This window comes from Poecilia latipinna, unplaced genomic scaffold (assembly GCF_001443285.1).
Source record: "Poecilia latipinna isolate Pla-1442-1.1 unplaced genomic scaffold, P_latipinna-1.0 Scaffold1214, whole genome shotgun sequence".
In the NCBI taxonomy this organism is placed as follows: Eukaryota; Metazoa; Chordata; class Actinopteri; order Cyprinodontiformes; family Poeciliidae; genus Poecilia; species Poecilia latipinna.
This window is the reverse complement of record NW_015113830.1, coordinates 89195-101698: the sequence shown is the minus strand read 5'-3', so window position 1 is coordinate 101698 and position 12504 is coordinate 89195. Positions and strand designations below refer to the sequence as shown.

Below are 12504 nucleotides of genomic sequence, written 5' to 3'. Positions count from 1 at the left end.
TGCCTTGCTGAAGTAAACCAATATACTTGTTGAAAATGCATTTTCTTACTCTTGTTTTAGGACGCAGCCTGCAGTGAGGTGTTCAAGAGCCGCTTCTTTCTTCCTGGTCATATTTGATGGTGAGTGAGTTTTGGAATGGAGAACTTATAAAAGCTTACATAATAAATATCCTTTGAGAAATCATCCGTAGGAATGAAATTGGATGGTTTTACAACTTTATTTTTTTTACAACAATCTTTTTTCCACCACAAGTGAACACACCATACTTAAAGGGGGCCTATTATGCTGGTGGGTCTTTCATTTTATGGTTTGCATGAATGGGAGTTATGGACAACTACATAATTTCCTTTTTGGGATCAATAAAGTGTGTGCGTGTCTGTCTGTCACATTTAGCATGTTCTTATGTTCTGCTTCTGAAAACAGTCCAAAACACACCGAGTGTTCTAAAAACACCCAGGCATTTTTGGTAATAAGTTAATGTTTTTTTTTTTTTTTTTTTTTTTGGGGTTTGGAATCGGCATTATGACTGACATAAAAACCCAAGTTCACATTGTGGAATAAAAATGCTTAGATATTTCTAGGCCATCAATGTGAGCTTGGAAAGATGCAACAGAGGCAACGATGAGATATCAAGAACTTTAATCAGGCACTTTTTCCTTAAAACATCATTCAGGACAAGTTTAGACTTGATATGCAGTATTTTCTGTTACGTTTTCTCTTCAATACTGACTGTAAATGAAGGCAGATGACAATTTTTTTTTCAACATCTGTTAAATAAAAATGTTACATAAAGCAAGGTGCCTTCATTCAGTTAAATATGTAGTGCTTATTTTGTCATGGTCAGGATATTCTAACATTCCTGTAAATAATTTATCAAGCCCCTCTTTTTCTGGGCCTGTTTTAATAAGGTTACAGTTAAATGCTAGATGATAACATAACTATAAAACTGTCAACTAAGTAGGGGAACTACGAAGTTAAAGAAATAGACTTGAACATGTTTTGTTCTGTAAAAGCCAAAAGCACATTATCATCATCATGAAGATGATCAGATCTCTGCGTAAAAGCAAATTAAGCATTCCTGCTTGAAGATCAAACATCAAAAATTTTAAAATTTGTTAGTTGACGATGATGAAAAGTTTAAATAATGTACACAAAGACTTACCAGAAAAAAAAGATATGTCCCAAATTAGAGTAAAAGAATGGCCTTGTTATTGTGTTTTTACCAGTACAAAAAAAAAAAAAAAGTTTAAGTAGCAGAATTGCTTACATTTTCTGGAATGGTTCTGCTGCTGACAGAGTAGGTGATTTTCCATTTTTCACATACCTGCTTAACAATTCTCACAATATAACATGAAAAACAGTAAGGCTTAAAGTGATAAATTAAAGCCGTTGCTCTTAACGTACAAGAAAAATGGGTGTCATGTTCTCCTTTCCTTTGTACAGTTTAAAGGAGCGTGTGTTAAGGACATTTCAGCTTTTCACATTCATTATTATCAGTTGAACAGATGAACACAGCACACTTTTTTTCTGACTGATGTTTCTCATTTAGGAAAGTAAAGAAGTCTCTTCTACTACAAATATTTACAGTTATCTCATACAAAAACCTAAACTCATAAAACCTTGATGAGGAGCTTCATTTGAACCACGAGGTTGAGAATATGTACAATGTCACCAACATACAGTACGGACATACAGTACAAGCTACAAATATACAGATATATTCTGGTGTGTTCTACCCCTTGACACTTTAATGCTTTTGACAGAAACCACATGTAAGTACAAAAATATAAACAATTACTTTGTACAAAATATTGACATCATGTATAAATCTCCATCTCAATGTGCAAATTAACACTGATCAACAAAATAAAAATACATAAAACACACAAGCACACACAGAAAGGCATAATCCTTTTTGGCCTGTAAATGATGTTTTGTCTCAGAAAGCACCACAGCTTCAACTTTTTGGTCTGAATGTAACACTGTGTACTTGTTCTCTTGAGAAACACACCAGAAGAGAGCTTAGCATTTCAAGTTGCAGCCTATGGTCCTACAGTAGCACAAGTTTTGAACAGCAGTGGCTGGGTTTTAATCCAGCAGTTTAACATTTAAATCTGCAGATCTGCCTCCTCGCTGTGTTCAAAACTGTGCTCAGTGGTGCTGATCAAGGAGGCAGAGGGCCCCTGTGAGACACTGAAGGGTGTAACTGCAGGAGAACGAGCTGCCAGCGGCGACAGAGATGGGGAAAAACTAGGAGACATTGCGACCGAGGAGATGGAGCCCTCAGCGCTGATTGGAGATCTTCTTAATGAGGCCAAGTGAGAGAAAGTCCTCGATATAGCAGGCTTTGGAGGTACAGTTTTGGCCCCAGGGTGGGCCACAGAGGTTATGAGAGGCGGAGGGTCAATCCTTGACTCTGCTTTTGCTTTATGATGAAATGACCTGCGGGAATGAGGAGGAGCAGTTTCATCTTTTAAACGTGCTATTTCTGTAAAAACGTTAGCTAGGGGTTGGAACTGGGGGCACCAGTTAAGAAGGTAGTCCCAGTTGTAGCTGCCCCTCAGCTCTTCATCACTGGCCACAATGGCTGTAAGGGAACCGTCCACAGGAGGCTTCCCGTCCTCTGGGAAGGTATAGTCTTTAGGCTGGGAGATGCTGAGTCCTCGCCCGACACCCACATACCCACCCCGTTCATCCCTGTACACTGGCACCTGGCCAGCTATTAAAGTACTATTTGTGCTGCTCAGTTTCTTTCCTTTAAACCAGTCTAAAGGTGGTTCGCAGGAAACATCTGACAGCTGATCAGCATCCTGCTGAATTCCAGAGTCTGGACCTCTGGCAGATATACGCTCCTGCATGGAGGAAGAGATGCTTGACACTCGAGGATATTCATTAATCATTCGGATCTCGTCATCCTCTGCTGCCTCTGCAGAGCCCCGGCCACTAGAATGAGACGGATCCAGGGATCCCCCACGAGTGTATGGACCCCCAACATTACCACTCTGATCAGATGCGTACCCAGGAAGTGCCTGATGGTATATAATTTCATTTGCTGCTAGTTTTGTTTCCTCAAAATTGTGCAGCAGGGTTCCTGAAATTGTGTTTCTTTTATGGGTTCTTTGCTCCCTTTTGTGGCGTCGCAATCTCACAAAAAATAGTGCAACAGCAATTACTATTAGAATCATTATGGTCCCAAGTGAAACAGCAATGACGCTGACAAGCAGCATATTCATGTCTGTGTTAAGGCCAAAAGATGTATGGCTCACGTCAATGGTAACTTTGGCGACTGTTGTGCGAGAAGTCTCTAGAGGGCTGTGAGCGGTCACATCCAGAGTAATCAGGCGTATCTCTCTTTTAGATCGGCTCATATGCCTGGAGTTGCTGTCCATCTTTATAGCAATTTCTCCTGTTGATTCATTGACTTCAAAGTAAGGAGAGTTTTCCGATAACGAGTAAAGGACGATGCCATCCACACCTCCGTCTTCATCTCTAGCTTGTATTTTGCCAATGATCTGACCTTTCCTGGCCCCTTCTGGCACTTCAAATGAGAAGTCTGATGAGATGAAAACGGGATCATATTCATCCTCCCCGGTGACATAAACCTGTACTGTTACAGTGGAAGAATAATTGCCAGCATCCATGGCGACAGCTACAAAATGGAAGGAGTTGACCTTCTCAAAGTCAAATGTAGAGCGTGCCCGTACTTCGCCTGATGTTTGATTTATGAAGAAGTCCTCTTGTCTATCTTTAGAGGTATCTAACATGTAATACTTCAGCTGTCCAAAGACTCCCTTGTCATGGTCAACTGCATGCAACATGGTAACTAAGGCATTGGGGGGCTGGTTCTCCCTGACACTTGCAGTTACTGATTTAAGAGGGAAGAAAGGCCTGTTGTCATTTATGTCTTTAACCTCAATATTTACTGTGGTCAAAGCATAATGACCTTGACCATCGGTAGCCTGGACAACAATCATATGTGACAGCCGAGTTTGGCTGTCTAGAGGTCTCTGCAGCCTCAGTACTCCAGTCCAACGATCCACCTCAAACAGATGTGTCTCATCTCCTGAGTTTATAGAGTACTGCACCTCTCCATTGGGAGCAGAGTCTGGATCTGTGGCTGATAAATGCAAGATCTCCGTCCCCATTGCTGTACCTTCAATGAGCACAACACTGTAATCTGTTCGACTGAATGTCGGAGGGTTATCATTGGCATCTGTAACACTGATTAGGACGGGCACACTGGAGCTTCGCTGGGGGATCCCCCAGTCTGACACCACAACAGTCAGGTTATAAGTTGGGACCACTTCAAAGTCCAGCTTTTCCACCAGAATCAGGCTGCCAACTGTTTGGAAACCCCGGCCCTCCAAGAAGTGAACACTGCTCTCAATCTGGAAGGTATTACCAGCGTTGCCACTGGCGATGGCAAAATCAAAACCACAGTTTTCCCGGAAAAGGTCTCCATCCACAGCTTCTAATGTGAGAACAGTTGATCCAGGAAGACCATCTTCAGAGACAGTGGCTCTGTACTCCGACTGGTGGAAAACGGGAGCGTTGTCGTTAACGTCAGACACTTGGACCTGGACAGTGGCGATGGAGGACAGAGACGGAGAACCATGGTCCCGTGCCTCAATTGCCACAAGGATGGTGGGATATTCAAAATCCAGTTCTGTCTTCTGGCTAATGAAAAGAGTCCCTGCAAAAAAAGGGGATGTTTTTAATTAACTTTCAAAAAAAGTTGTTTATTGTAAACAACAGAGTGCCTTTCACTAGTCGTCACACCCTAAGATCCTTTTCACATTTGGTCATATTTCAAGCTCATGTTTGAATTAGTAATGGCACTCAATTAAAATTTTAATTGAGTTAATTTCAGGGTCTGTAATTAAAAAATTGCAATTAGTCACATTTTAATTGAAAGCCATAGCTCAACAAAATAAGCAACATTTTCAATCCAAAAATACTTTTAACTGCCATATTATTAAGGAAATGGACACATAAGCTCAACAAAAAGAATATTTCTTGTTTTTGATCTGTAAAATAGGTTATTCAGCCACACGTTTAGCACAGACTGCTATTTTACCCATCCAGCTTTCCAAAAGTCACTTAATTATAAAAGAGATCTATGAGTCCTTTTGCAAAGCACTCCAGCTACTAACTACTCAAAAAACAAAATAGCAATAATAAATATCAGGACTCTACAATTTGTTGCACATAGTAGTATCACAGCTACACACTGCAAATTTAAGCATTTGTTTATTTATTGCACTCTATGTCCGCATCATATTTACCAAAATTATTGCATATTGGACATTTTCATAATCTCATGCTGCCCTGATAGCTTCATTATCAGGAATATATATTTATGTATGATGTTATTGCTATATTTGGTAGAGTTTATATCAGGTTTGGGTACAAGATGAAAATGTAAAAATGAGTTTATCCAAATGAATGAATTAAAAAAAAAAGTGACAGAAGTAAGTGAGGTTACAGCAGCTCTTGTCATTTTAGTACAGATTTTAATAAAAACAACATGTTTAGGTTTATACTATGTTTTATTGAAGGAGAACCTTAAAAAAATGTTTGCTTTCTTGTTCTAAACATGCAAAGGACTCAGTTACAGGATGTGCAAGATTATAATATGCACACATTATGCTTACCATTGCTCGGATCAATGAAGAAAGCACCCTTAGTTGATGACATTACTCTGTAGGTAATTCTTCCATTCTCACCAGAGTCACGGTCAGTGGCTGTTAACGTGATCAATGCACTGCCTGCTCCGAGGTGTTCTGACACGGTCACCTGTTCAGGAGCACAATGCAAATCTATAACTAATGTCTAATTGATTTTCAAACAACAATTTGCTTCACTAACAGATGGGATACGGAGATGTGTTTAAACACGTTTGAAGGTAATTTTACCTGGTACAAATCTTTAGTAAACTCAGGGGCATTGTCATTCACGTCATCCACCAGCACAGTAAGATTGGCTTCGCTTTGATGTTCAGAGTCAGATGAGCGGACTGTTAGGGTGTACCACGTCCTTTCTTCATAGTCGAGAGACCCTGTCAAAGACACTCCTCCCCCATAATGATGAACTCCAAACATGCCTTGGCTGTCAGCATCTAGGTGGAGTGTGTAGGAGAGCGGGGGTCCCGAGTCCACATCATTTCCTGTGACCTGAGTGATAACTGTCCCAATAAGAGTGTCTGTATGTATAGGGGGTATGGGGAAAAAGAAAAAAAGAAAAAAAGTCATTTAGGTTGCATCTAAAATGAAGCAGAGTCTATAATGAAAAACTGTTTTTTTTTTTTGTTTTTTTTTTTCCTTCATGAAGAAATATCCGGTTCTGAAAAGCCTTGACTGAAGACACAGGAAATGAATACAGAAACACTAGCAATAACTTGTTTCATAAAAAAGGGGTCTGATTTTTAAACACTGAGCTCCAGTGAGCGAGCTGCCAGGGAGCATGATGCGAGGCTTTATGATAAGATCACTGAACTAACTTCCACTGAGATGCTTACCCTCAGGCACCCGGATCTCTCGAGGCAGAGGAATCATGGGGCTGTTGTCGTTGAGGTCGACGATGATCACAGTGAGGGTGGCGGAGCCAGCCAGCCGTGGGGTTCCCCGGTCTGTTGCCACAACGACGAGCCTGGTGCCACAAAATGAATATCAGTATCTGAACTGCAGCTGAACCGGGAGGGATAAACCGTCATAGCAAACAAGACAAAGAGCAACCACAAACCATTTTATTTTGGCCTTCACTCAATGAAAAGTACTACAAGAATAGAACATACATTAAAATTTAAGTGAGTACTTAAGTAAAAAATAATTATCTTTAAAACACTTAAAAGTATGACAAGCCTAACATAGAAAGAAGAGGTAATGACTGACAATAAACTCACTTTGTTTGTGTCCATATCTCCCGGTCCATGATGGCACCAGTGGTGATGCTGCCAGTCAGCGGGTCAATTCTGAACAAACCACTCATGGATGATGACCTGATGGAATATGTCACCTGAGCATTCTGACCCTGGTCCAGGTCATCTGCAGCAACCTGAGATGAAAATGTCCATATTGGAGGGAAATATATTTTTTAAAATAAATATTTTCAAATATTTTGTTAGTGTAGCTTGCACTTTGATGTCAATTGTTCATTACAACTAAGAACCACACTTTATGGTATTAAGAATGAACAGTTATTTCCACTTCTAGAATTGGAATATGATTTTTTTTATTATTATTCTGATCTGACCGTAGGTGCCAGCTCAGTTCGTGTTTCTTTTTTTTTCTTTTTTTTGTTTTTCAAATTCAGTTTCCTAGGTTTTTCCAGCAATTATTTAATTATTTTACATTATGAACATTTGACTTCCAAACCTTCACCAGGTTAGGCTTTATTAGCTGCTCTTTTCCCACCTAAAGCATAAATGATCACTTTAGTGAAGTTGTTTCTGGTCCAGCAGTTTGATAAAGCACTGCTTGATTCCTTTGTGCTCTGGACAAGCTTAAATTATTTAATATATGAATTGATCAAAAAAAGGTTGGGATGAGCAAACAAAGATTCATCAACTCAACATAGATAAACAAAAGTCTTGTCTATAATTCAGGTATTTAAAGATGAAACAAAAGTGGGCTCAAACTTTAATTCCATATTCAATCTTTGGAAACTTGTCCAAATTCACTTTTAAACTCCATGCAGCAATAGAAACATCAGAAAGAATGGCTACTGTACCTGAATAATAGGAGAATTGTGACCTTGCGCCTCTTTGATGTATGCTACATAGTTCTGGAGCTGGAAGCGGGGTAAGTTGTCGTTCACATCCTGTAGAATTAAGTTGACAGCCATGTAAGAGCTGGAAGATGCTGTCTCTGCTTTCACCACTAGGCGGAGTTTTGGAGTCTCCTCAAAGTCCAGTCCTTCGGATTTCTGCACCCAAATTTCACCTGGTTCACAAGAGAACATTCACATCAGAAGTTAATCAATGACTTGGACTGGAAAATATTTCCTTGCACCTTTTGCAGCCGTGAGTAAACCTACCAGTAACAGAGTTTATCCCAAAGGACTGCATTTTATTTCCACTGAAAATGCTGTAGATGATCCCAGTTTTAGAACCATCAGGATACTGGGCTTCAGCTTTTGTCACTACTGTGCCTAAAACATCAAGAACGCACAATATTGAAACATTTCAATTTAGCTTCTTGATTACATCATGATACATTATGGTTTATTCAAACCTTTAGCAGCGTTTTCTTGCAAACTGACGTCTCTAGCCGTACGAGAGAAGCGGATCCCTCTGTAGTTTTGCTCCCTAATATAAATGATAACAACTCCCAAGGAAGACTGAGCAGGGTTTCCTTGGTCCATGGCCTGAACTATCAAAGTCCTTTGGGTTTGGATGAGAGTTTGAAGCTTTTCTGTCGCCTGGATGTCTCCTGTTAGTGAGTTGATGGTAAATCCTTTGACAGGGTTGGCAAAGCGATAAAACACAGATCCATTAGCGCCAAAGTCCTTATCCTCAGCCCTCATGGTGGCTAAGATTCGCCGATTAGATATGCTGCTGGTAGAGATGTTCAGAATAAGTGGATCCTGAATGAAAAACGGTGCGTTGTCGTTCACGTCTTGGATGTAGACTGTCACTTCAGCAGTTGAATTTAGAGGGCTGGCAGGGGATGAGTCAGTGGCACAAACCTCAAAGGTGTAAGAGGCGGTTTTCTCTCTATCTAGGGGTGCTGCTGTGATGATGCGACCTGTGTTCTGGTCTATAATGAACATGCTCTGAGAGCCATGACTCAAGAAGTAGAAGATTTGACTGTTGAGTCCATTGTCCAAATCAGTGGCCTTGACCTCTAGAACCAGGGAGCCAATGGGAACGTCTTCTGAAATGTCGGCAGTAAAGCTGCTGCTTTCAAACTGTGGCCTGTGGTCATTAACGTCCAGAACTGTCACTTCAACAGTGGTGCTGCTACTGAGCGGAGGACTGCCTTTGTCCTGAGCTACAACTGTTAAAGTATACCCAGGTCTCTTTTCTCGATCCAGCGGCCTTGAAGTATACAGCACGCCTGATTTACGGTCAATGTGGAAGTTTCCAGATGGATCCCCAGCTGCAAAGAGACCAAAATTTGATAATGACAGTTAAATATTGTCACCCTAAACTATAAAAAATGACAATAAACATGTGAAAAACAAAAAATGGCAATTAAATACATAATAACACCTGCAATTCTGTAGCTAATCTCTCCACTGTCTCCTCCGTCCAGATCTGTGGCTTTTAGGGTGAACAGAGGTAACGCATCCAGATTTTCAGGCACCTCTATGCTGTAGTAGAGACGTCCAAAACCAGGGGCGTTGTCATTTACGTCAAGGACCTTGATCTTCACTGTTGCTTTAGCATAGTTGGGTGGGAGGCCTCCGTCTTTTGCGTAAACTGTCAGATCATTAAAAACACACAATATAGTTGTAATAAATACCAAACAATCTGGTGTTGATAGAATTGCAAAGCTCACAGTTCCTTGCAAAAATATGTATACCTCTGGAACCTTTCCATATTTTTGTCATATTTTTGTCATCTTTTGGAAATCATGAGATTTTATGTGTTAAACCAATACAAGATATTTGTGAGGGGGGAAAAACAGATATGTCTTTTTGTAATTTTTTGTGCAGTTTACATGAGAAAAGTGTAGTTTGCATTTTACCCTGTTGGGTAAAAACTTGGTGGAAAAACTCCACAAAGTATTTGCAGCTATTTAAACAGCAAATCTATTTATAAAGTTGGATTTAGATCTGGATTTTATTGGCCTATTTTGAACCATTGAAAGATTTTGTTCAAAATCACTCCACTGTAGCTCTGGCTGTATGTTTACAGTTACTGCCCTGTCAGAAAGTGAACAACCACCCTAGATTGAAGCCTTTTTAAATCTCTAAGAGAATTTCCTCCGTCTTCCCAATTAACTATGGCTGGTTTTACTATCCCTACTAAAAGGGACAGTAAAACTAAGCTTGGGTAAAAAAAATAACAAAAAAACAAAAAAAAAAAAACAAAAGTTAAAATGTCTTCTGTTTGGTTGTTTAAAAGGAAAACACTGGGTCTTACAGGGCTAGCAATCGATGCGTTTTGGCATGCTTAAATTGTGGAAAACAGACATCTAACAACGTTGCTTTAAACTGATCTGTGTGCTTTTTTTTCATTAGTCTTTATTGTGCTCTTTGCACACTGGGCCTTCCGAGAACAGATGTAATTAGAGTTAGACTAAATTACACACAAGTGGACTCTATTCACAAATACATGGATTTCAGAAGGTCCTAGGCTGCATTTAGATTATTTTGGGGTGAAATAAGCTTGATATAAATGCCCTCCACACCTCAATTTTTTTTATTTGTAAAAAAACAAACAAACAAAAAAAAAAACTCTTTTCTCCTGCTTGTGGTATAACTTCAGTAATGTGAAAAAGTTAAAGAAGAGTGAATAGTTTTGCAAGAATAGTTAAAGAACATGTTTTTCTGTGATAGCTTGAGACACACAATGGACAGTACCTGTCACAGAGTAATAATCCTGAAGCTCCCTATCCAAAGACTTCGTAGTCGTTATGGTGCCTGTGACCGGATTGATGGTGAAGCTTCCCTGTGAGACCCCATACGTCACAAGCCCATTGGTTCCTACAAAGAAACATGCAGTCACAACTCATTCATTTAGACACCGATTGTAAAAAAGAAAAAGCAAAACATTCCATTCTAAAATCTGCAAAGGAAGTTAATAATTGGTGTCTCATTTTAAGCCTTTATTCTTGTTTGCTGTGAAATTTGCTGTTTAAGCGCTTGGCAGTGATGGCAGCCTCCCTTCTGTTACACGGATGCCAGATTGCGTGCTAAAAGAAAGCAGTCTGGCAGCCTCACTTGTTTACTTCGCTAATTGCTTTTAAGTAGAAAGTTTATAATTTGCTTTTCTGTTTTATATGCTTCTAAGTTCGGGCCAATGCATTTTCTCTGTATCTCCTTGCCTCCTGTGATGCCTTTATAATTGAAAACAATTGTTAACGTCAACGTAGTGATCACAAAAAAAGCACGAGTTAGAGTAGAAATAGATTCTGTTTACTTTTTCAGTGCAAATTAAGGTTTTCTGTATACTATAACATGATGAAAAGAACGCTATTATGCATTTCTGATTCCTAACACAATACTAAGAACACTTTAAACCCCAAATACTTTCAACCCCGAATATCCAAATCACATACAGTAGGATTCCATGTTCTATGTCTTCACCTTGATCCAGATCAGAGGCCAACACGGTTAGGACACTTGTTCCGCCAGGTTTATTCTCAGAGATTTGGGCTTCATAATGACTCTCTTCAAACCAGGGCGCTTCATCGTTGACATCAATCACATGGACACACAGCATCTGGCTAGACGAGCGTTGAGGTATCCCATGATCCTCAGCAATTACTGTGAGGTTAAAGATGTCCTGTTCCTCACGGTCCAGAGGTTTGAAAATAGAAAGAGAGCCTGAAAACAAATTAACGAAAAGTCAATTTTGACAAAAGAAAAAAAAGCAGAAAACCTTTGCAATAATACAGCTTGTTTCACAGAGTCTGTTACATACAAAACCTTCAGTGTGTCATCAAAGACAGGAAAAACAACTGCTTTCTAGGACTGTGTGACTGCATCTTATTTAGAGGGTAAGTGTGAAAAGTTGCCGTGTGAAGCCCAAATCAAAGCTAATATCCTCCACATACACGGCTTTGCCTACCTGAACGCTACCACCACCGCTGTTGTAACAGCCGACCGGTCTGGCCACAGTTTACGAGATTTTCCATTGAGGAATACCACAGCCATCAAGAAAGAAGCTGTAAACACACACTCTAGACACGCAACAGCCAGGCCTGCCGTGCTCCGGAGAAATTAGGGGCACCCTCGTCTTTTCATTATCCTGCCTTTGGAGGTTAGAGCTTGCATTGATTCAATTTCAATTTCATGCTATTAAATGGGATGTAACCATTTAAGGCAGAGGGGCAAAGGCTGTTTTGTGTTGAACTTCTTTATGTTTTGTTTTTTTTCACTTTGTTTTGCTTGGAATGAGATAACTTGGCCCTAAGCTTTAAGCTGGTAAAAGTTAGCGCTGGGATTTTTTTTCACCTAAATTTGACTCCTCTCTGATCCTGCCCTGCTTCCAGACACTGATAACATGTGAGAGGAAACAAAGATTGTGGGTTATTCAAGAAAGGAATTTGGATGTTCTAATCCCAATGTCTTACACCTGTGTAGGTTTATGGCGCCAGATTCTAACTGTGTTGCTTTTAGACATCACTGTTGCCTCCTACATTTCACCACAGTATCTAAACATCCCATTTGGTGCACTGAGGCATGCAAGTGCTTCTTACTTCTCTGACTGTAGTTGACTCAATGAGGAAACCCTTGCAGAATCTTATTTTCCCATCAGCCTCCTTGTGGAGTTCCCCAAGGTCCCATCCTTGGACTAATGTTATTATCCATCTACTTTGTAGACTCACTGTGAGA

The 12504-nt window shown here is 40.0% G+C and overlaps 1 protein-coding gene across 1 annotated transcript in view; it reads right to left on the bottom strand.

The window, feature by feature from the left end:
* Positions 1-622: 622 nt before the first annotated feature.
* Positions 623-12504, bottom strand: part of LOC106960700 (protocadherin-16-like) — a 98574-nt gene continuing 86692 nt past the window's right edge. Inside the window, exons 11-21 of the mRNA XM_015053930.1 lie at positions 11254-11493; positions 10528-10650; positions 9212-9421; positions 8232-9098; positions 8035-8148; positions 7729-7940; positions 6902-7053; positions 6518-6648; positions 5916-6202; positions 5655-5796; positions 623-4693 (exon numbers count right to left, since the gene is read on the bottom strand). Of these exons, the coding sequence (XP_014909416.1) occupies positions 2109-4693; positions 5655-5796; positions 5916-6202; positions 6518-6648; positions 6902-7053; positions 7729-7940; positions 8035-8148; positions 8232-9098; positions 9212-9421; positions 10528-10650; positions 11254-11493 (5063 nt within the window). The 3' untranslated portion in view covers positions 623-2108. The remainder of the gene's footprint in view (positions 4694-5654; positions 5797-5915; positions 6203-6517; positions 6649-6901; positions 7054-7728; positions 7941-8034; positions 8149-8231; positions 9099-9211; positions 9422-10527; positions 10651-11253; positions 11494-12504) is intronic.